General features: G+C 41.9%; 5 protein-coding genes across 7 annotated transcripts in view; 4 read left to right on the top strand and 1 right to left on the bottom strand.

The window, feature by feature from the left end:
* Nucleotides 1–178: 178 nt before the first annotated feature.
* Nucleotides 179–562, bottom strand: RB195_022546 (uncharacterized protein; the record flags this gene model as incomplete). The annotated part of the gene is made up of 1 exon (XM_064209702.1): nucleotides 179–562. One exon carries the CDS (start codon nucleotides 560–562, stop codon nucleotides 179–181), a length of 384 nt encoding a protein of 127 aa, XP_064065583.1.
* Nucleotides 563–3348: 2786 nt separating this feature from the next.
* RB195_022545 (uncharacterized protein) lies at nucleotides 3349–3648 on the top strand (the record flags this gene model as incomplete). The annotated part of the gene is made up of 1 exon (XM_064209701.1): nucleotides 3349–3648. The coding sequence occupies one exon, from the start codon at nucleotides 3349–3351 to the stop codon at nucleotides 3646–3648; it is 300 nt and encodes a 99-aa protein (XP_064065582.1).
* Nucleotides 3649–3815: 167 nt separating this feature from the next.
* On the top strand, nucleotides 3816–4897 carry RB195_022544 (uncharacterized protein; the record flags this gene model as incomplete). The annotated part of the gene is made up of 3 exons (XM_064209700.1): nucleotides 3816–4150; nucleotides 4206–4321; nucleotides 4410–4897. 3 exons carry the CDS (start codon nucleotides 3816–3818, stop codon nucleotides 4895–4897), a joined length of 939 nt encoding a protein of 312 aa, XP_064065580.1.
* RB195_022543 (uncharacterized protein) lies at nucleotides 4493–4897 on the top strand (the record flags this gene model as incomplete). The annotated part of the gene is made up of 1 exon (XM_064209699.1): nucleotides 4493–4897. The coding sequence occupies one exon, from the start codon at nucleotides 4493–4495 to the stop codon at nucleotides 4895–4897; it is 405 nt and encodes a 134-aa protein (XP_064065581.1).
* A 347-nt stretch (nucleotides 4898–5244) lies between these two features.
* Nucleotides 5245–22870, top strand: part of RB195_022542 (uncharacterized protein) — a gene marked incomplete at both ends in the record, with an annotated part of 71705 nt that continues 54079 nt past the window's right edge. For 2 of the 3 annotated variants that reach the window (XM_064209698.1, XM_064209697.1), the window contains 4 exons: nucleotides 5341–5575; nucleotides 7385–7526; nucleotides 9632–9783; nucleotides 21762–21903. In XM_064209698.1, the coding sequence (XP_064065576.1) occupies nucleotides 5341–5575; nucleotides 7385–7526; nucleotides 9632–9783; nucleotides 21762–21903 (671 nt within the window). Of the gene's footprint in view, nucleotides 5576–7384; nucleotides 7527–9631; nucleotides 9784–21761; nucleotides 21904–22870 lie in introns of all 3 variants that reach the window. The other variant, XM_064209696.1, reaches the window with a different exon arrangement.

Genomic DNA, 22870 nt, shown 5'->3' with positions numbered 1-22870 from the left:
GATATGATATACGACGAAAAGATTCCTGACTCGAAGAGACACCCTGTTATAATCCCTCTATACAAGAAACTATCCGTAACGGAACCCAGGATTTTCTCAGGAATATCTTTGCTGCGTGTAATGTACTAGGTTTTGGAGCGGATCATTCCGGATCGACTAATCCGATATCGCGAACAAACTAACCGTGATGAGCAAGCCGGCTTTCGCCCTTGTCGATTGACGATTGATGAGGTGTTTGTGAGGAGAGTGATTGCAGAGTGGCAGCGGTATTCGAAGCCTCCACAGTTAGCGTTTTTGGACTTCGAAGCTGCTTTCGACTCTCCTTATCAAAAGTCTCTTCAAAGCGTGGCGATGGAGTTCCATGAAAATTCGTACGCCTTATAAACGACGTGAATAGAAGAACAACTTCTGCGGTCCGAACACCAGCTGGATGTACTACACCTATCGAAGTGGATACTGGAGTTAAACAAGAGACTGTAGCGGGACCCTTTCTGTTCAACTTTGCCGTCGATGGGTGCGTGTAAAGAGGGTCCCGGCGGAATTTCGAGCATGCCCCGGTCATACCTCGTCAGAACAATTAGCGATGGTGCGTGTCCTAAAGAGATTCACTTTCGTTAGCATCTAAATAGCTGACTCTGCTTACCTACTGCTAATCATACGCTCCATCACCGCCTAGGATATAATTCACTCAGTTTAGTAATCGCACCAGAAGCAAGAGAAATCCTCACGTTAAAAATGAGATAAGGATGCACCTAATAGCTTCAAATTACGTGCATAAAAATTTTCGTTAAAACGAAAAATTCCAGCCTTCGAAAGTAACGGTAATGAAAACTATCGTTATCCTATAACTCGCAAGCTTTTTTGTAGCCTAATTTATTTCTGGACAGAGGGACCTTCTGTATCTCTGACTTCTTGGAACTTACAGGAAGAAAAACAGTTCAAATTTCGTAAGATTTCTAGACTTTCTGAAGGTGATATAAAGACAAACTCACTCGCTTTCTTTATTAGAACACCATTCAAAATCCCATGTACTTCTATCTAACACTATTATTCTTTGACTTGTTCAGTAATTTCGACAGCTCATACCACTCTCCTTGCATATTTTCTTGTAATTCAGCAGTTTTATGCGTCTCTGTGGCTAGAAGAACATCTAAGACGGTTGTCTGCGTCTTCATGAACGACTGGAGCGTTACCTCTTCTAGGTATGCTCGCGTATCCGCCGACATATCCACTGGGCACGTTATGTCTCGGAGGCATTCGCGGAGAATCCGCCGGGACCCTCTTTACCGTTCCCCCTTAACTCTTAGCAACTTTGTGAATTTTTAAGAAACGAATTATTAAGAACACTTCGCAAAGTGAAAGATTTCTCTCACGCTACTTTTTGAACTTGCGTGCTTTTATTCTTTTTGTGTTCCTTGTGGTCCTTTAATGGTGATTCTTTGTGAGCAGAATACAAACTCCGAAAATGAAAGGAAACACAATTCAGATCAGTGCAACAAACGATTTAGCAGTAGTAGGATTAGACTCTTGTAGAAAAAAAGGACTTTAGTGAAGAAACATCTAGTAAGTGATTTGCAGTATTGTACAAAAGTCCTTACTTCACGTTTGTAACTACTAGTATAATGATATAATGCAGCGAAACTGATGTTTCATACCATCATTCTTATTTATATTTTCATATTACTGAAAATATTGGGATAGGCCTACCTCACTCTTATTTCACTTATCATTTGTTGAAAGGTACTGACATACAACGTACATGCGCAGTATTCTAGAGTGAACGGTGAAGATAACTTTTTCGGCAAGACCCACACTTCCGTGAACGACAAGTCCTGTCATTGCTTGTGATGTAAAGGTCTTACTTACTTTGTGCGAATGTGTACAAATTTAGTTATTAACTGGAAGTTGTTGAAATATCTGCACTGGTTACCTTATATGGTCTGGTCAAAACGACTTGGTGCTCTTTACAGCTTCGCAAGCGGCTGTACTTCAAGCGGTGCTGTAGAGTAAGCGGTTCAATGGAGCTATAGCGATGAGTGGTGCTAGTGAATCCCTTCGATTCCATCCGCTACGTCCGCAGCTCCGCTTGGAGCGCAACCGCCTAAAGGCATCACCCCATGAATCTGAGGTGGTACGGATTTCAGGTGGAGTATTCGTATACGGAATCGTAGATTATGGAGAGGAGATAATTCCGCCCATTTCTCCCTGTATCAGCGGAAACGGACGACCCCGGAATTCTGTTTCGTATGGCGGCTTATGTTGCAATGCGCAACGTTTGCGCTCCTCCAACCCCGCCACGCCTGCGATTCGTCGAAAACCCATTCGGGCGAATTGCAGGCAGGGGCGGCGCAGGGGTGGCGCGCTGCAATTGAGGACGTCGTAAGAAACACCAATCCGGGGTTGTCCGCTTTCACTGATACAGGGAGAAATGGACGGAATCACCCCCTTTCCATAATCTACGATCCTGTATACGAATACTCCACCTGAAATCCGTACCATCTCAGATTCGTGCCTTTAAAGGCATCACCCCACGAACGAATACTTCACCTGAAATCCGTACCACCTCAGATTCGTGGTGTGATGCCTTTAATGAAAATGGAGCTCTGCCTTGCTAAGCTGCCGACCCTTCACTTAATTCTGAATCCACATTTTGGCAGTTCAATCGAGATTTATACTTCAGTGGTTCCTCATTTTTCTACGTTATTTGTTCACCCCAGGTGGCGGACAAGGGGCTAATCGCGGACCAAAAGCGACCTTGCGCCTGCCCTGAGACGCAGGTGGATTCAGGGGATGGGCTCTCTGTTCCTGCTGTCCCAGGATCGGCTCATAATACTACCGTATCCCGCAAGTCAGTCCGGCCAAAAGCCTGCAATCAAGTGACTGGGAGGTGCAAGAAAGGCGGTTTGGAGTCGCCTCTAACAAATAAGCTCCACCTGTCCACTCCCAGAGAGCGCAACGTTCTCCCAAAACTCATGGGACTAGAGGCTTCCAACCTGCCTATGGGTTTTAAATTTTTATGCAAAACACAGTAATAGAAAGAGGTCTCCTGATCCCGGAGGAAAGCCTATTGCGGTAGGGCCAGGAAAGACGGGATTGCAGGAGTCCTGTAAGCTACCGAAACGGAAAAGGACTAGGATGACTATCTGTACTTATAACGCCCGTACGTTTGCATCGGATGCGGCCATTGAAGACTTGATGATATAGGCTTGGAAGTCTAAGTATGACGTCATCGGACTGACTGAGACGAGGCAACGCCACCCACTGAACGCCGTATATGACACTGGAGAAGAACTGTTCTTAAGAACATGCAACAGTAGAGGAGGAGTTGGTGTCCTCGTCAACACGAATATGGCAGTAAACATCGACTCTTTCGAACAACCTACAACCCGAATCGGACGTATACAGATGAGAAGATGTGGTCCAACGCCAGCTTTGACAATCTTCGTCGCTTACGCTCCAACACCAAGCTACGAAGGAGTCGAAGCTTTTTATAGGAATCTAGAGAAGTTCTATAGAGAAGACCATACCTTCTACAAGGTTATAATTGGTGATTTCAACGCCACAATTGGCCCCAGAAGAATGCCTGAAGAACTTCACATCGGAACCAGCGGCCTGCAATGGAATGAGCAAGGAGAGAGGCTTTCATAGTTCATCATGACGATTAAGACCATCCATGAGAACACGCAATTCCAGAAGCCTCCTCTCTAAGCCGGACGTGCGAGTCACCCGATGGAAGGTATCATAATGAAATTGACCACATCGTCGTCAATAAAAGATTTTGCTTGACGGATGTCGCTGTTATACTAAAGTTTTATATGGGATGGGACCATCGTCTTCTTCCAGAGGATTTTCTTTTACACGGAGAGGAGAAAAAGCCGCGAAGTTCACTATGCGAACTCCGAGAACTATCATCGACTGGGACCTCTTCGCTTCGCTTGTCGGCATTTGGGAAAATACCGTCGTGGACAACAACGACAACTAATATGAACGGTTTGTTGAACATCTTCACGACTGTGCAAGGAACGAGGAGTTTCAAAATCACCAAGAGACGCCTGTCTCCGAAAACTCTAGATCTGATTTTCAGCGTGGAGCTGCACGAGCTGCAGGTAACCAAGAACTCACGTCCGAGCTCGCAGAGCTCTGCAGATAGGTGATAAAGGAAGACCACAAAAGGAGAAGAGAAGAAGTGTTGGCTGAAGCTGCAGAGACGGGACAGACTATTCCCTATGTCCATTCGGAACTTCGCCAATCGTAAAACAACAATGGCTGCTTTCTGTACCCCAGATGGAACAACTACAGCATCAAGAAGGGGATGGAAAAGGTCATTCACGACTTCTACTCTTCGACAGCCACGTCCACTTTCCTCCTCAAAGGTGAACATGGGGAAAGATGAACATGTCGTTCCAAAGGTTCTCCCTTCCGAAGTCATGTCGCTGAAGAATCGTGCTTCACCGGTCTCGACAGAATCAAACCTGAACATCTGAAGTATATAATGTCAGTCCTCATCAACACACTGGCGAGGGTCTTCACTGGTTATCTGTCGGAATGCAAGGTTCCTAAGCAATGGAAAACCAGCAAGACCGTGCTGCTGTATAAGAAAGGAGATCCACAAGGTATCGGCAACTATCGTCCAATCTGCTTGTCTCTGTCTGTCATCTACAAGCTCTTCATAAGAGTAATCTTAAACAGGATAGAAAGAACATTAGAGGAAGGACAGCCACGCGAGCAAGCAGGGTTTCGGAAAGAGTTCACTCCGATTGACCACATTCACACGGTTTCGAAACTCATAGAAATATCGCGAGAGTACAAGATGCTGCTGTATCTCACTTTCATCGATTTGAAGAAAGCCTTTGGTACAGTTGAGACCGACGAGGTCATGGAGGCCTTGGACAACTAAGGCGTTCCTACTCCATACATGAAGATACTTCGTGAGTTGTATAGCAACTTCAGGACCAAAATTTCCCCATTCTACGATGATGTCATAATCGACGTGAAGAGAGGGGTTCCTCAGGGCGGCACAATTTTACTAAAAATATTCCGTGCTATTCTCGAGAACGCGATGCGAGGATTGGAATGGGATGACATGGGAGTGGAAATTGACGGCCGGCATTAACACCATCTTCGTTTCGGTGATGACATCGTTCTTATAACACCAAGCATCAATCAGGCGGAACAGATACTGACCGAATTTGATGAAACGTGTAAAAAGATCGGTCTCCAGCTGAACCAAGACAAGACAATTTTATGAGGAACGGATGGGTTTCTGATGCCCCATTCACGCTCACCGGTACGAACATATCCGAATGCTCCAGCTATGTATATCTAGGTTGGGAAATCAACATGGTGAACGACCCGACCTCCGAGCTGGACAGGAGGAAACGAGCGGCTTGGGGAGCATTCAGGAGCATTGAGGATGTAGTGAAGAGGACCAAGAACATTCGGCTCTGTGCTCACCTAATCAACGCCACCGTTCTTCCTGCGTTGATCTACGCTTTAGAAACACGGGTGTTTCGCAAGCAGGGGAAAAATGCGATCAGCGTCATAGAACGTAGAATTGAAAGAGAGGAGGCTTTACGTAAGTGAAGGAAGGGATCCGAAGTTCACTGTTACGTCACCGATCCAAGATCAGAGACACTGCCGCATATGCCAAGGTAAGCAAAATTAGGTGGCCCGGACACGTGGTGCGTTTCAACGACAATCGTTGGACCAGAGCCGTAAGCGACTGGATACCACGCGACATCAAACGCACCGCAGGAAGATAGCCGATCCGATGGTCAGACCTCTTTACGAAGTCCTTCAAAGAAAAGTACAACGCTCTTCGAGCCCCTCGCGAGAAGAGATGCCACTGGACAGCACTTGCGCGCGATCGGGACAAATGGAAGTGCTTCTGGTACCCGCTCGAGCAAATCGATGACCAGCGGGAGCACAGGTGACACAGGTGATTTGTTTGCTCCATTCTTGAGATCGTAGAAAAATTCATTTAATCATGACTGTTTCTTTGACTTGATGACTTGGCATTAATTTGGAAGAGCGAAGAATGCAGGTAAAACAAAAAAATGATTCAAAAAAAGGAATAAAACAGAAAATTCTGAAGAATATCGTTGTGCACGTATAAAATTGTTCTCTGTAGTTATTCTATTCTTTTCAAGTGCAGTAATCAATGCTTCAACACAGCCGCAACTGGATGTGTGTCCTTAGGCATCTAACTACCACTGAAGTATAAATCTCAGTAGAACCACCAAAATGTGGATTCAGAATTAAGTCAAGGATCGGCAGTTTAGTAAAACAGAGCCCCATTTTCATTAAGGTTCAAAACTAGTCGCAGCTGAGACATAAAGAAAAAAACGAAACAGTTCATAGGACAAAGGCTGTTCTCTATTGTGTTGTGCAGAAAGAAGGCAGTTCTAATTTGTTGGCGACTTCTGAACTTCTAAAAATGAAAACAAGTAATGCTTTGGTCAATTTTTCAACATCTTCAAGAACATGGAATTATAGCTGTTAAAGATACCAAAATGTTCGAAATTGCGTCTACAATATGAATATTTCTTTATCATTTAACTTTTCAAACAATATATGTACGCGAAGAATCATATATCCTTGAGCCACAATTAATTTGGACTAAGCCTCAGCCAGGTTCAGCTGGTAGATTTTAAGAGTTCTGTTTATATCCAATCGACTCACACAAACACGAATCTATTGATGCATAGATTCTAAAACAGAGATGAAATTGAAGTGTGTTATGAGAAAAGACGAAAAAGACGCGGATGCGCGTATCGAAGAATTAACGATTCCACCGTATTTTCCGCAGTATTTGTCCATGACTTCTTGTGAAATGATTTCGTCCAAGGAATTCCGTTTTCTCTGTGTTTCTTTGGTTTGCTTCGTTATAAAAGATACCATTTCTTTTGTTCTGGTATAAAACGACTGAGCATATAATGAACAAGTAATCGGAACTGGAGTTCGGTCAAATACCTTCAAATTAATCGGAACCTTCCGTTGGACATCTGCCTCAGACGCCTGCGCAGAGCGACGCTTCTTTCACTTTGCTGGGAACCAGCAACCAGCGACTTCACAATAGTATGACGATAAGACGACAATACAGTGAAGAAGGAAGGGGTAAAAAAATCCCGGCCGTCTTGTACGTAACCGAGCGCGCAAAATCCCACCATAGATCAAAGCGCATGTTCAGTATTATCATGTTATGTTATTATTGTTATTATTATGTTTGTATTATCAGCTGTCGATTCCCAAATCGTCATTCTGTTTAAAAAGAAGGAATCACTCATCGATTTTCCAGCGCTCTTCATCACTGAAATTTATTGGCGGCGTACTTCTTTCAAATGTTATACTGACATAAATTGGTCCAAATTGTTAGTTCTTCTAGGATCAACTATGGAAGGGCAAGAAAGGGATCATAACACATTGACTGAAGAACCAAGGAGAAGTCAACGTCAAGAGAGTCGAAGTCAACCAAGTGGTCTAGATCGAGTAAAAAGTTTTACAAGAAAACTATCTGCAAAGTCCAGGTCTGCGTTATTGTTATGTACAACAAATTTTTCTTCCAGAGAATGTTATTTACGAGGAAAATAACGAAAAATGTTTTCAGACCTAGCAATGGGCGCAGAATCTGAGATTTTTCGGTCATTAAATCCACTTTTAATTTGCTAAACTACCGCTACCACGGATGATTAAATTCCTCACCTTTTAGAAGTGGTTTAAATTTTCTAACTCTTTGGCAGAAATTTGACTCAGCGGGGTGTTGAACCTGCGTCGTCCAATGGCCATATTAAAGGAACAAAATGTTGATTTTTTTTCGGTTTTTTTTTTTCGTCGTTCTTCCTAACTTCACTTCTCTTCTGTAATTCAAACTATGCATCTCGCTCCTCTCTTTTTTCGTCGTATTACGTGCTTTAATCAGTACAATTTCATAGATTTTAAAATAAAAATAGGATAGTATAAAAATCAAAATATTTCAATGCCAATATTTCAAAACATTTCAGCATATTTGCTTCTTCTTCTACTTGGTGTACCTTCGCTTTTGTCAGCTACCGACTTTCTCATTTGCCATTTGTTTCCCAATTTTCAACTTTTCTTTTTCGAAACAAATGAAATTTCCAATATATTGAATTGGTAGCAACCGAGAACGAGAAGGAACGTTGGAGGAGGAGAAGAAGAAGAAAAGGGGGAGGAGGTGGTCGTATTCGAGAGGGTTGTGTCCCATCACCACGTTTGACCCAGCTCAGGGGCCGATAAATTGATATCACACTTGTCCTGGAAGATAAAAACACTTACTTGATACATCGGCTAGCTCTCCCAAGTCATTGTACAGACTAATTAAGCGTTCGGAAATCTCAAACGATTCTGAATTGAAGAGAACGCAGGGACGCATCTCAACCAGATTGATTAACGGCAGACACTATCCTTTACGATACAGATAGACACTGATACGTACGCTAGCGTCCGGAACAAAACACAGCGCCGCAAAACTTCTGATTTATGGTGAGCATCGCCCAAGCGGTGACCTACAAGGAGACGCGGTTTCCCAACGTTCCCAGGTGACTGCGAGCATTGTAGCGCAGCTGGTGGCTGAATGCTATCCTACGATCCCGTACTGTAGATTTGTCGTGCATAGGAGCGCAGTGTGGAAGTCGCTATTTTTTTTTTTAATGAGATTCTTGTTGTTTCTTGATCAACACCAACATTCCAGCACATGTATTTATATGTTCTTGCACCTCGTAAACGAAGGAAATACGCAGCTTTGTGCTTTCCTTACCATCGAAGTTTGGCTTAATATATTATTTAGTACACCTTGCGTCCGCTTCTGGAGCTACTGATCTTGTGTTCTCTTCCAAACATGTCACGAATAGAAGGTCAACATGATCCCTCATCACATCTTCTGCTGACAAAATTTACCAACGTAGCGCTCCACATTCAATCGCATGCTCATGCTTTCTCGAAACTGTACTTTTACAGAAATATACATAAAGTGAACAACACAGTTCCAGAGAAAGTGATGCAAAAAACCACGTCGCCTCTTCGCGCCACATCGCGAGCGTGCGCTGCACTGTCGCCGCGCGACATTTTATTTCGCGAGCCATCTCATTGATATTGATTGCTCTACTCTTATGAATGTTCATGTGGTGTTGTGTAATCTAGGACCGCTTGTATTTTGTAGGGATTCGAATAACTTCTTATTTGCTAACAACATTTTCCTTGTCATTTGTTTGTACAAGGTGATTCCACAATCACTTACAGCTCACCTAGATTCCCATGCTAGGACTCAAACATGCAGCATGGCTGTATGCAATTAGCGCTGACAAGAAGTAGGATGTGCAGTAGTGATCGCTGTACCTGTAGCTGTTATTACAATGGCCGAGCTGCAAACAAATTTAGAAATGGGTATTTTGTTCCTGATTGCCTTAGATGTTTCGAATTGGTCATGACTGAGTCACAAATTTGCTTAAACCGATGAACAAGATAGCTTATATAGTCGAGGATGTGGTTTTAACTTCGTATATTTTCCAGGGAAAATTTTTTGAAAGTGAATTGCCGCTGTTGTTTGAAATCACGTCGATGTTACGCTAACTCCTTTTTTGTGTGTGGAACGTATCCTAAGGTACACATTTTGTAGGAAAGAGAAGAAAGACCGAGGAGAAATCCAAGTCAACAACATGTCCACTCCAACTTCTGACATGAAATCACCCGAGGTGAAACCACAAATAAAAATTGGGCACTATATTCTTAAAGACACACTTGGAGTGGGCACTTTCGGCAAGGTGAAAGGTGAGCTTGTCGTTGTGTCTTATTCTATTTGATTTTACCCAAGAAATGATGTATCATGTCGCGAAATACATGATTCAGGTTCAAATGATAATCGCTTCCATATGGAATTTTTTACAGCTAGTGTTCGCTTACAGGGCTTAAATTTCTGCTTGAATTGCTTATTATTCCCTGAAAAATGAATGTACGACAAGTCCACTATGAATTTGATAAGTATTTGGTTATCTCTTCATCTGCGGATGTCAATATTCTTACTTCCATGTTCAAATAGGAACATCTTCCACGTTTCTCATATTCGGGGTCAAGCGTGTGTTGAGATCAGGGGTCATGAGAGGGGTGTGGGAGCAGGAGGGGGGTCGTTGGAAGAGGATGAAAAGAGCAGGGGTAGACAGTGTTAATTAAACACATATTAAGGGATTCAAAATGTTACAAAAATAGAAGGGTTGAGGTGCTTTTAAATGAATAATTTCCCACTGGTCCGGAACTACTTTGGGGAAGTACTAAACAAATGAAGGACATTGAAATTAGGATAAATTCGAGGGATCATGAGTACAAAAACAAGAAAAAGACTACAAAATATACAATGCGTTCTGAACTATGCCTGACACCTCTCCTTTAGAGTTAGTTGTTAAAAAAAATCCACCAAGAAAATAGAAAATGAGTATGAGATAACGAATCGAAGCGAGTGAGTATCTGGCATTTGCAGTCACGTTGTCAATTTGAGGGCAAACCATCGAATAATTAATCAAGTATAGTGCTTTATAGATAACTTGATAGAAGTTATGAAGATAATGAAATAGAAAACAAAGTGTTTTAAATGACCGTGGCCTAATCAAAAGTCTGATCATTCCAGGAATTCCATTTGCTGTCATAAGCATCAAATCTAAGCATTACCAATTTCTGTATTATTATTTTATATAAAAGAAATGGAACTACCTAGAGGTAACTTCGTAGTGAGTACTAATAGACTACTCAGGACTAACTTCATCTCATTAATAGCTTGTACATCGCTTCGGCACTTCTGCGTTAGCCAATTCAATATACTGAAGCTCCGCAGTGCTACGGAAACCTAACGTCAAAGATTCGCTTAGGAATGGATGACAAACGACATCTTCAGAAGCCAACTCTGTTGGAAAGCCATAATAACTTGATTTGTTCGCTATCAATCTATGGCGCAGTGCGATGCAGCGACGTTTTTGTTGAAACGGTCAGAGATCAGTCCCTGACAGAAGTGGGATTAGTGTCGGGTTTGGCGAGTGTGCGGTGGGTAATAGTGAATGAAGGATAACATGATAACTAGGACAAACTATTACGTAGTATTAGATAGTTAAATACATTATAAAATATTACAAAACAATATTAATTGATTACATAAATTACAAAATATTATGTTCAGTTTCAGGCGTAGGACAGTATCGAAGCCCCAACATTTTGTTTTGAAAATATATAACTTGTTGACAATGTAACAATGAGATTTCATACGTTCGACACCTGGCTGTGTCAAATTTCTACAAGAGAGTTTGAAGATTGAAACTTTTGTTTGAAAGTTTGAAACTTTTAAAATATGAAAAATTTATTTATACGTAGTTTTCAGAAGTTAAGGAAATTAATGACCAAAAACGCTGAGGTTCTTTGTATATTGCTAAGTCTGGGAGATTGCGAATAACCTCGTCATATCACCGTTTTTTCCCCATCCCCTAGTCCTCCTAGTCCAAAATGGTATTTTTTTTCCCATCTTCTTTCCACCAAAAATTCGGAAAAACGACGAGGTCCTGGAAATCGAGTGATGCATCTGATTTTAAAAAATCATCTACAACATGCCGGAAAGATGATTTGCTTTGCGTTAAGTCATGTGAGTTATTGATTTTCATTCAATATCACACACTTTTCGGCATAGGTGCGATAGGGAGAAGCCGGACCCTCCTCAGGTGAAGGGGGTTTAGCTCATGGGGTGCCAGCTCAAGTGAAGGGGGTCCTTTCGCCAATCGCTCAAAAGTGATGGGGGTAATTTCGCCAACCGTTTAAAAGTGAAGGAGGTCCCAAGAATTGGGTTTTGGCTAGTTTTCCGGTTCCAGGAAAACTGGGTTTTAAAAAATCACTCATATATTCGGATAGAGGGACTAAGGAAACCCCTACAAAATTTTACCTATTGTCCCATCTAAACTCCGAAAAAGACTACGAGAACTGCAGTATGGCTGTTTTGTAGCGCAAACTTCTGTAAAACTACCAAAGATATTTCTCTGGGTTCTCTTATGAAGAAGTTATTTGCGATCTTCTAGACCTAACAATGTGCGCAGATTCTGAAGTTTTTCGGTCATTAAATTCCATTAAATCCACCATTAATTTGCTAAACACCAATTAAATTCTCCACCTTTTAGAAGTAGTTTCAAGTTTCTAACCCTTTTACAAAAATTTGACTCAGTGAGGTCGAAACTGCATCGTCCCATAGTCATATTGTGGTACCGAAATGTTGGTTTTTCGGCTTTTTTCGTCGTTCTTCTCTAATTCAATCTATGCACGTGACAACTCTCTTTTTTCGTCGTGTTATGTGCTTTAAAAGTATTTAAAGACACTTAGTAGATTTTGTTACAAAAATAGAATAGAAAAGAATGAAAATATTTCGGTACCAATATTTCTATGATATTTCAGCAAATTTGCTTGTTCTACTAATTTGTGTTTCTTCGCTTCTGTCAGCTACCGGTTTTCTTTATTTGGGTGTTGGGGGTCATATTCGAGAGAGCCCAGTACCACGCTTGATTATGACTAGGATTCTTGCGTTTAGCATTAGTAAGTTCAAAGAGCACATTTTTTATTTAACAATGAAGAATTTTCTTGTTATCACTCGAAGAACCAATTTCGATGCTGTTACTAAACGAAAAAATATCCACACCCGGAAATGATGACAAAACTAGTGCAAAGTAGGCTCCACGAGTTTCTGAATTATGATGCTCAAAGTAAATATCATGCTATACGGTCTTGCACGGTTGCAGAGACAGATGTTGTATGTATTTGTGTGCAAAGTTTGGTGTTTCCAATTTTCCTAAGTTTTTTGAAGCCTAGTTGAGAAAAATGCTAAAGTTTTGCTCAAATTTTCGAAATTTTCATTTGCAGCTAAGGGTTTTGTTAATTGTTTTGTTAAGGGTTAAGGGGTTAAAGATGCTCTATCAAAATATGACGCTGAATTTTCCTACCCCTCTAACATAGTCCCGCAAGGAGAGAAAGTGCAAAATATCAGAATTCGTCCGTCAAAATATGTATCACTTTGAACATGGTCCAGTAACTCAACTCGTAGTTTACAAAAACCAGTTCGGTGTACAATGCGGTCAAAACGACATGAAGCACGTGCGCAATTGCGTACGCGGCTTCTCTCGAGGCACTTCGGTGGAGCATAGCGGCTAGGACCGTGGTGAAACTCTTGCTGGGACCATCCATCGCTGCAGTTTGCGACGGTCCCAACTCGGTTTCAACTGCTGCCTCTACTGCGCCGTTCCGAGCGCGTACGCAATGCACCGCAACTACACTACTGATTTATGTCGTTTTGACCCGACTATAAAGTATATTATCGATGAGAATATTTCATTTTTGCTATCAGAATTCATTTTCAATTCTTCCCTTTCCCAGCGCAAATCTTCCCCTACAAAAACGCATCCTTTCTCCTTCTTTTTCGTCTTTTCTGCGCTGCTTTATTCATTTTTACTTCATTCTAACAAAATCCGACCAGCCCAGCAGTAATTTCCAATCAGGGCCTATGTTAATCGAGAAAGTTACCTCTAAATCACACCCAAATGCAGTTAATAATGCTGTGAGTGCAATTTCAGAAGAATTGCCAGTAAAATATTCTTCTCAGAAATTTCTTTCCGTTTTCCAAAAATCAAGATTCCGGAGGGGATCGAACTATTCATAGTCTGTAATCTCTGTCGATGAGTGGAATAGTGATGTTGGAAGTAGGAAGTGGTGTGATAATGCTTGGAATGCTTACTTAGTTTTGTAGGCATTAGTTGTTTTTCCATTTTGCAAAAATGGAGAGATCTCATCGGGGATGGAACTCTTGACCGTTTGTTTTCATTGTTAATGAGTAACATTCTGTGTAGATAGTAGGAAATAGTGTGAAACGATTTTAAAATGGTTTTTCTGTCGTTCTCTGCTGTTTTTTTTTCATTATTGCAAAAATCAGGCCAGGATAGAACTTTTGACACTCTCTTTATCAGTATCGAAAAGTGAAATTGTGTGCAAAGAGCAGGAAATTTTGAAGGTGGTTTTAAAATGTGTTCGCCGTGGTGTTCAGGTATTTTTTTTTTTATTTTCCAGAAATAATGATCCCATTGCTGATTGAACTCTCGACCGTTGGTTATCACTGTCAGAAAAATTGTTCCGTCGCATGCATGCTGAGAACTTCCTCATCTTTGTAACTTATATGTGTACATATGTGCTGACACTTCTAACTCCTGAGCTGTTATATGTTATATGTTATTATGGTGTCTATGTTATATTGTATATTTTTATTTTACTTGTAGCACTACACATTATTAATAACCAGCATGAACGTCCGGCTAGAGCCGGACTTCAGGCTTATTTTGGTGTTCGCTCCGCTCGTTTTCACCGACCAATAAGAAATAGCAGTAGCGACATTTTTTGGGAAATTAGAATTGCTTTTTTATCAAAGCTTTATCCATTTTTTTACCCGAAAACTTAGTACTTAAAAACTTAAAAAGTATAGATGGATGATTTTATGGTTTTCCTTAAACTCTCAGTTCTATATTTGGAGAGCAATCCAGCTTGATTTCACGTCTATGTTTCCCTCAAACCTCCACAATTTGAAACATTATTCGAAGTATGACTCTGCTTCGTTCTCAGCTATTAGCAAGAATGATGTGCTATCATGGAATGACGTGATTATCACTATTGTAGTGATAAAAATAACGTTCTACGTCAGATCGCGTAAACTGTTGGTTACTACGTATAGCATTTAAGCAGTCATTTGCACGTGTGTTGCCTCCTTTTGAAAAGGATGACAACAGCGTTAGGGAGACGTGCTGGGAAATAGATATGCGAAGGAAGCATGGAGGCCCATTCTACTGCGTTGGGGCTCCCGCGCACTCGGACGCAATGGAACCCGTTTCTCCCCCTCTAGCTTTCTGGCACCGGCGCATCATTTCAACCCCGTGGGACCCGCCCCACTCCATTTTACAGCTATCTGGCTCCGGGGCACGAATTCGACGTCGTAGTACACGTCTCACCCAATTTTACCGCGTTGAGGTTCCAGCGCACCAAACCGGCGCCATCGTATTTGTCTCCCTCTGAGGAATTTCTTGACTGAGACACACGCATACACAGACGCAAACACGTGGCAGAATAAGCCCGTTATTGTACAGCATGATAGTTTTTTTTTCAATTTTGGGAGTATACATTCACATAAAAGTTTATTTACTCTCACAAACATATGAGAGAAACTAACTTGCCTTATCGAAACCAACATACATGTCTTAAGAACTTTGGACAATGGTGCAAAGGTAGTGCGATCGCCTATGAAGTGCAGGGCAATGGTTCGGCACCCCACCGGTGCAGTTTTGCATCATTATGAAGTATTTTCGTGACACACACACACACACACACACACTCACTCACTCACTCACTCACACACACACACACACACACACACACACACACACACACACACACACACACACACACACTCACACACACACACACACACACACACACTCACACACACACACACACACACACACACACACTCACACACACACACACACACACACTCTCACACACACACACACACACACACACACACACACACACACACACACACACACACACACACACACACACACACACACACGGACTAAGCGCGTTATTATGTAGCATTATTAATAATTATAGTACTATTTATTAGTATTTGCTATATTGTATTACTTTATTTGTTGAGCGTAAATTTTTTCCTTGGTTTTATTTATTATAGCTAATTTTTGATTGCTGTATGAGCAGTTATACTAGAAAGATCGAGACGAGGGGTCTTCGATGGGAGCGGGAGGGTTGTCGTTTTCAGGAGGGTTTTTTTCACAACTAGACGCTTGACCCTGCGTTTTACAAAAAGTTTCTTTTGCTTTTGTTGAGTTTTGTTCATTAGTGTATTCAAACTATTAGTGCATGAGTTCAATGTACTGTAACACCAGGACGTGTTTCGTGTGAGATGTCTACTCATTTATGTATTGACAGGTTCAAGTAGTGAGGCGTAGTACTTCAAAGTAGTCCAAGCAAATCACTTGAACTCTTGGCTCCCAATCAGTTCCTGAGCATGCATGTCGTTACTCCCGAGGAAACTACTTTCGAGGAACTGCTTGGCTGACCTCGTGTTATCAGAATCCACCGGAAACTGGGCCATGGCAATGTGGTTTTTGTGTTCCTGCGGCCGCATGATGCGCTTCGCTAGCTCGCAGAAACATCAAGCTGGCTATTCCAAAGGAAACAATGGGGTGAATGCTACGGCTCCAGAAGCCCTAACTATTGCAATTTCTCACCCTAACGTGTCCACATTTGTCCCAGGTTGCGTGCTTGGTATCGTTTTTCGTTGTGTGTTTGCTAATCTTTGGAAAAACCTTTAGGGTTATCCAAAGATGAGACTATAATCTGGGTAATGTTTATGTTCAATGTAATTGCACAACTTGGAAGTTAGCTGTTCATGTGAGGTCTGAATAAGTGAAAAGGCACTGGAATTGTGCTTGACGATATATAGTAGAGTCAAAACGACATGAAGCACGTACGCAATTGCGTACGCGGCTTCTCTCGAGGCGCTTCGGTGGGGGATGGTGAAGCCCTTGGTGGCACCACCCATCGCTGCAGTTTGCGACGGTCTCAACTCAGTCTCAACTTCCAAGTGCTGCCTCGACTGCGCCGTTTCGAGAGCGTACGCAAATGCACCGCAACTACACTCGCGATTCATGTCGTTTTGACAAGACTATAGTATAGTTACTGAAGGATGACGTTAAATTGGATGTAAGCAGCAGTGGATGGAGGTAGCCAGTTGATAGAGGATAATAAAGAGACTCCTGTGGATTTCTCCCGAGTGCCTCCGAGACATCTTATATGCGTATACTCTCGGAGGTAACCACCTTAGATACTTCCGCTGTTATAGGGACGCAAAAAATTACGCATTTATAAGATTACAAATTACAACGCATTTACAAAAATAAGAACACAGTGAGAGTTGTCGGAATTAATGAACCAAATATGACTGTAAACTGAATAATTACAAGCTACGAATCTCTGTACAGTAAGGGATAGGAAGTGGACCTGTGCGTGGTTTTTTTTTTTTTTAGTTGTATTTAGTACTATATGACATATTGAGTAGTGTGGCGGCTCATCGAGTTTGACAGAGTGAATATTGTCTAGATATCATTCATTTAAGCTATCAATTCAATCTATCCAAATGAACTCTTTTTTTTGTAAGCGGTCAGAGATGCAAGGCGTAAATTGCACACCCACTTGTTTCATTTTCCATGACTGACTTGACACATCGACTAACCCCTACAAGTCATTGTACAGGCTAGCCATGCGTTCGTTTTTTTTTCAAACGATTCTGAATTGAAGAGAAAGCATTGGTGCATTCCAAGCAGATTGATTGACACGACTTTCCATTCTTTTATCCTTTACTAGTCTTTATCCTAGTACTAGGCTACAGCCCGATTTCAGACTTTCTCTGGTGTCCGCTTCGCTCGCGTTCACTGATCAATGGAAATTAATAGTAATGGGATTTTCGGTAAAATTAGAATAGTGTTCTTCTAACAACGCTTCTTTCCTTTTCTATAAGTTTTTGCGAAATATTTCATATTTTTCTTTCTAAACGCGTCAGCTCTACAGTTAAAAAACATTCAAACCAGCAGACGCAATTAAAAAGCATTGCTCGATATGTGGGTTCTCCTCCTGTATTTCCCAAACAATTAGCACCGAGTGATGTGTTGGCATGGAATGGCGTGAACGATATCATCGCACTGATGAAGATAACGTTCCACGTCCGATCATGTAAACTGTTGGCTGCTATTTAAGCAGGCGTCTGCACGGGTGTTTTCAATTTCTGAAGAAGGAATGCTACCAAGTTGAGGTTAACGTGCAAGGAAATGGATATGGAGTCATAGAAGTAAAGCACAGCACAGGCAGTGGTCGTGGATATAAAACAGTTGCAACATCTCATTTACCTTTTGCGACATGCACACGAAGTTATTGCACGATACTACTGGAGTACTTGGGCGGGTGTAGTATAGCGGTTAGAGGTCCCGCTGCCTGCACGATCGATCAGAGGTTCGGATCCGCTCTAGTGTTCACCAAGTCTTTCATCCTTCCGAGGTCGATGAATCGGTGCTAGACTTGTTTGGGAGGAGAAAAACACTGACTTGGCACATCGGCTATGTGGCGTCTGCGCACTGATTCGACGCCGTGGGATCCCTCCCACCTCATTTTATGGCTGCCTGGCGTCGGCGCACCAATTCTACGCCGTGTTACCCGTCTCACCCTATTTTATTGCTTTTGGACGCCGTTGGAGCCGTGTCGCTCCATTTTATAGCTATTTGTCACCAGCGCACCAACTCGACGTCGTGAGACCCTTCACACCTCCTTTTATTGTTTCCTTGCGCCTGCGCATCAATCCGACTTCGTGGGACATGTCTCCCTCCCTTTTTGGAATTTCGTGACACACAGACGAACACACACACATGCACACACGAACTAAGTTTTATTATATATTATTATATATCATGATCATGACTGTAGAAATGAAATATGTTTGTAACTTCTTTTTTGCACAAGGTGTGTCATAATGATCTCCCACATTTCAAAGCGTTATAAAAATGAAAAGGATCTACAGAGAAAAAACTGATTATATTTCTGAAAATACATGAGATATCATTTTATTTATTATGCTTTAACGTTGCTGTGTTCAGCGCACACTTTTTTTGAGGAAGATGGCGCAACGATAACTGTGACTGGTGCGTAGGAATGATGAAGACCTTTCTGCGCCCGAAACTAGTTGGAATCGGTGTTCCGTCCTCCTTTACTTTTGGACGATTGGCAAGGAGATCCTCACCATTTGAATGAATCATTTGAATTCCTAACATTTTTCGTTTCAAAAAGATTGTGCCACAGAGCGCAGGTCGGTGTTCCGTCCCCCTTCACTTTTAGACAGCTAGCAAAGGAACTCTATTCACTTTTGGATGATTGGCAAGGGGATCCTCATCATTTTAGGTGTAGCCCATGAGCTAGTCTCCCTCGACAAAGGAGGGTCCGGTTCCTCCCTATCACGCCTATGTATGGGAGTTCATTGTGTAAATTGCGAGTATGAGTGTGGCCATGGTCTATTTCCCTTAGTCGTCATGAAAAACGTCCCTCCCTTTGACAAACGCCGCGCGCGACGTTCGCGCCGTGACGAAGCGGTAGATAGTGCGAATTTTGAAGCGAGGGGGAGTGAAAAACGAATTGCCTCAGCGAATTCTGATGTACGAATAAAGTAAACTAAGCATATTATTGTGAATAAAAGAGAAGAAGTAGATCCTTCTATCCAATGTAACTTTACGTAAGTAAAAATTATCTCAAAAAGATGCTCCAGGGAAAAGAATAACATGCATATATTTCCTCACATCTCATAATTTAACACATTTCATGCCCTAAGTCTTCTATATAAATTACCGGTGCATAAGTATGTGTTTGTCACGATGCCATTCAGCGAATTTGTGTTCAACTTCAACTGTAGCAGCTATAATAACAGTAAATTTATGCGCTTATTACTTTGTATACATTCTTTAAACTTCTTTCCACATTTTACCTTTTCAAAATTTTACTTAAATGCAATGTTTATATAGAGTGCATGTCAAATATTTCAATACTTGCTTGTACGTTTTATACAGTTTTATATAATAGAACTTTGTATGGTTCTTCAAACTTCTTTCAACAGCGTTTTATTGCTCAATTTCTATCTATTCTCTGCATAAAATCAATATGACAGGTTAGGTGTATTAGTGGCGAACAGAGACCTCTGTATCTTCGAGATATACCTTTAGGTACAGCGCATGTCTGCGAGGCATTATTCGCGCCTCGTTAAACGTTGGATGCCAGTTTTATCCAGCTAGATAAGCAAAAAGAAATCCTTAGAAAGCGAAGAAAAAAGTAAAGCAGATAGCATAACACCGATCAGTGGGACATTTTTTGAAACATCTCTTGCATTCGCATAGATGAATGAGTATTTTTCACCTAACAATTCGAAACAGGATAATTTCATTTTCATTCGCATTTTTAAATGGCATATATACAAACCTTTATCATTCGTATTAACTTGCAAGTATACTTTATACAGAGTTCCAAACAACATCTACTACCAGTAACTTTCCTTTTCGTTGGATTCTAAAAGCGCATCATACGAGCTGCGGGCGCGGCGAAGCAAACTCATCGTAACAACAGCAGACGCGGCGAAATGGGAGGGGAGGGTGGCGTGGGCGGGGCGTCTTGAAGACGTACATAAGAGGAGCAATCAGGCTACTGTAGCGATTATGGCGGCATCAGGAGACGCGCGGTGCAATTAACGACGCTTATTAACCTCCTGGATACGCGGCGGGGCACATCATACGGGTACCTCTTGACCGTTCCCCATTCGTGGGACGTCAGAGGTACACATATGATGAAGTTCCCAAGAATTAGGAGTCTTCAAGTTGTACTTTTCCTTCCTCGCAGTAGATGTTCTTCATTGTTCTTTTTCTGTTTAGTCGCAATCCCATTCTACTCCTTGCTCCGTTTAGTTCTTTGAGCATCGTCTCTGCTTCACTGATGATTCTCAGGAAGAGAACGATGTCGTCCGCAAAAGGTTTCAGAGGAATCTTCCATCAATACTTACAACCCTTTCTCCCAAGCAAATGATTTCATCATCCATTGTAATGCGGCCGTGAACACCGGCGAAGACTGAAGACCTCCTAGTCGACGAAGGTTAGAATGAGGGGCAGGTAGTATTCCCGGCAAACCTCTGACCCTTCACACGGCCTGGATATGTTCCGTGCAGCTGAAACCCTGACAGAATCATACTTGTTCTTGAGGTTGGGTTTCAACCAGCGTCGCAGATACGTACGTTAAGAATGATTTTGGTGAACACTGAATACAAGACGCTGAGCAAACATATCGCTCGGTTGTTTCGAGGGCCTTCTCAGTCAGCTTTCTTATGGATACAGTTTGCGAGGTCTTTTATTGTTCTGAGATACTTTCTTTCTGAAGATAGCGCCTCGCGTGCATCGTTGGAAGCGGCCACTAGCCAGAAGGGAGTCAGTTGATGTGAAATTGGGCCGGGGGATGTTTGAAGGATAAGTCAGCCTAGAACTGTGTACCAATCGTTGCTGTTGGTTGTTAATGCCCTCTTCCTCGTCCTGGTTAAATACACCCTTGTGTGAAGATGGATTTGATCTTGAGCGTGACGAAATTAATCCCTTGTAGATGCATAACACTTCTGCGCTCTAGAGGAACGGCTTCGGATTCGACTTCTCAATATCACAAAGTACGACGCTGTTGAATAATTGCAAGGCCACACGCTCGGGTTCGAATTTTTTTTTTTTTGAAGAAGAAGAATAAGTGAAAGAGAAAATTCTGCCTGCCTGATCTCTTTTTCAATATTTATGGACTGATTTGCCTAAATAATTTCAAGTGATCGCAAAATTGCATTCTGCATTGTTCAACAGAGTAAGAGCGACCGCGAGGTGTCCGCACGTTTTTTCTTTTTCGAAACTTTTTCCCTCTTTTCTCTGCCCTACTCCAGTCTGTATCTCTACTGTGTATCGAAAGAAAAACCTGAGCTGAGTATGTGTTTAACCAGACGTATGTTTAGTGCGAGCGTGAAAGTAAACTGAACCGCGAGTATCATAATCAACAGTATAACTGGTGTTTTAGAGATGTTCTTGATCTCTTCCAATTTCATAGCAGTTTTTTAATTTTTTTTTCAGTTGGAATTCACGAAGCCACTGGATACAAAGTGGCAGTAAAGATTCTCAATCGTCAAAAAATAAAGTCGTTGGATGTGGTTGGTAAGATCAGACGGGAAATCCAGAACCTTTCCTTGTTCCGTCATCCGCACATAATACGGCTGTAAGTTTTTACCTCTATTTCGATGTCTTGGTAGAACCACTGATTATCTGTACCAATCCAATTCGCCGCTCTGGCAGTGTGCTTAACTTTCTAGTTTTGGCCTTATGGAGCATAGCATGTTCTTATCACTGCTTACTTCCAGCAAAGTCATATTTGGCATTTCATGCACTCGTTTGAAGTATTGCTGAAGAAAAGTGGATTAGTATCTGGAGTTGTAGCAAATTTTCAATACAATCGTTTCACATCGGGTTTTCGACAATAGCGCTTTGCAGGATGTGTATTCGTGATCTCTGATTGCTGTGATTCCCTTGTTAGCATTTCCATGCGGACGCATCTGCAAAGTATACGCGAGACTTTTTTCAAGTGCCACGTAACGCGTCCGCGTTTGCATTGCTTCGTGTTTGTGACACAAGGTTGTACAAGATATGTGACCTGTGTTTACAAAGAAACCACTATTGCACTTGGATGTCTACGACTGAATTGCAATGGTTGCTGCCGCTGTTTATTAGCCCTAAACCGGTTCCATAGTTAAAACTAGAACGTTTCCATGTTTTCTAATAGCGTGCCTGTGAGGTTTTTGTAATGAACCTCTATTTGCCTAAAGTTTCGGCTTTTTCACCTTTTCAGAGGCCCAAATAGAGGTTGATTGGAATAATCCTACGCTTATTCCGTCAAGTGCCAACCTAGGGCACTATTTCGATAATCCTCCAAGGTAGTGGAAAAGGAAGCCTTATACATTGAAAACAGTCTTACGCATTGTTCCACCGGATGTGCGGCAGCTGGTAGTCCGCACATGTCACTGCTTAGTGCACCTGCGAGTGCACCAGCATAAAGTAAAGAGTATTCAAAGAATCAATACTCTCGTTAAAAGCGTATTTCAGTGTGTAGTGTATGTACTTATGGTCAGCATATCTAAAAATCCCAACGTTTCTGCTTTCACTAGAGCAGAACTAGGCCAAAACTAATG

This window comes from Necator americanus, chromosome X (genome assembly GCF_031761385.1).
Source record: "Necator americanus strain Aroian chromosome X, whole genome shotgun sequence".
Classification (NCBI taxonomy): domain Eukaryota; kingdom Metazoa; phylum Nematoda; class Chromadorea; order Rhabditida; family Ancylostomatidae; genus Necator; species Necator americanus.
Note: the sequence above shows the minus strand (reverse complement) of the source record. Positions and strands in the feature narration are given on the sequence as shown.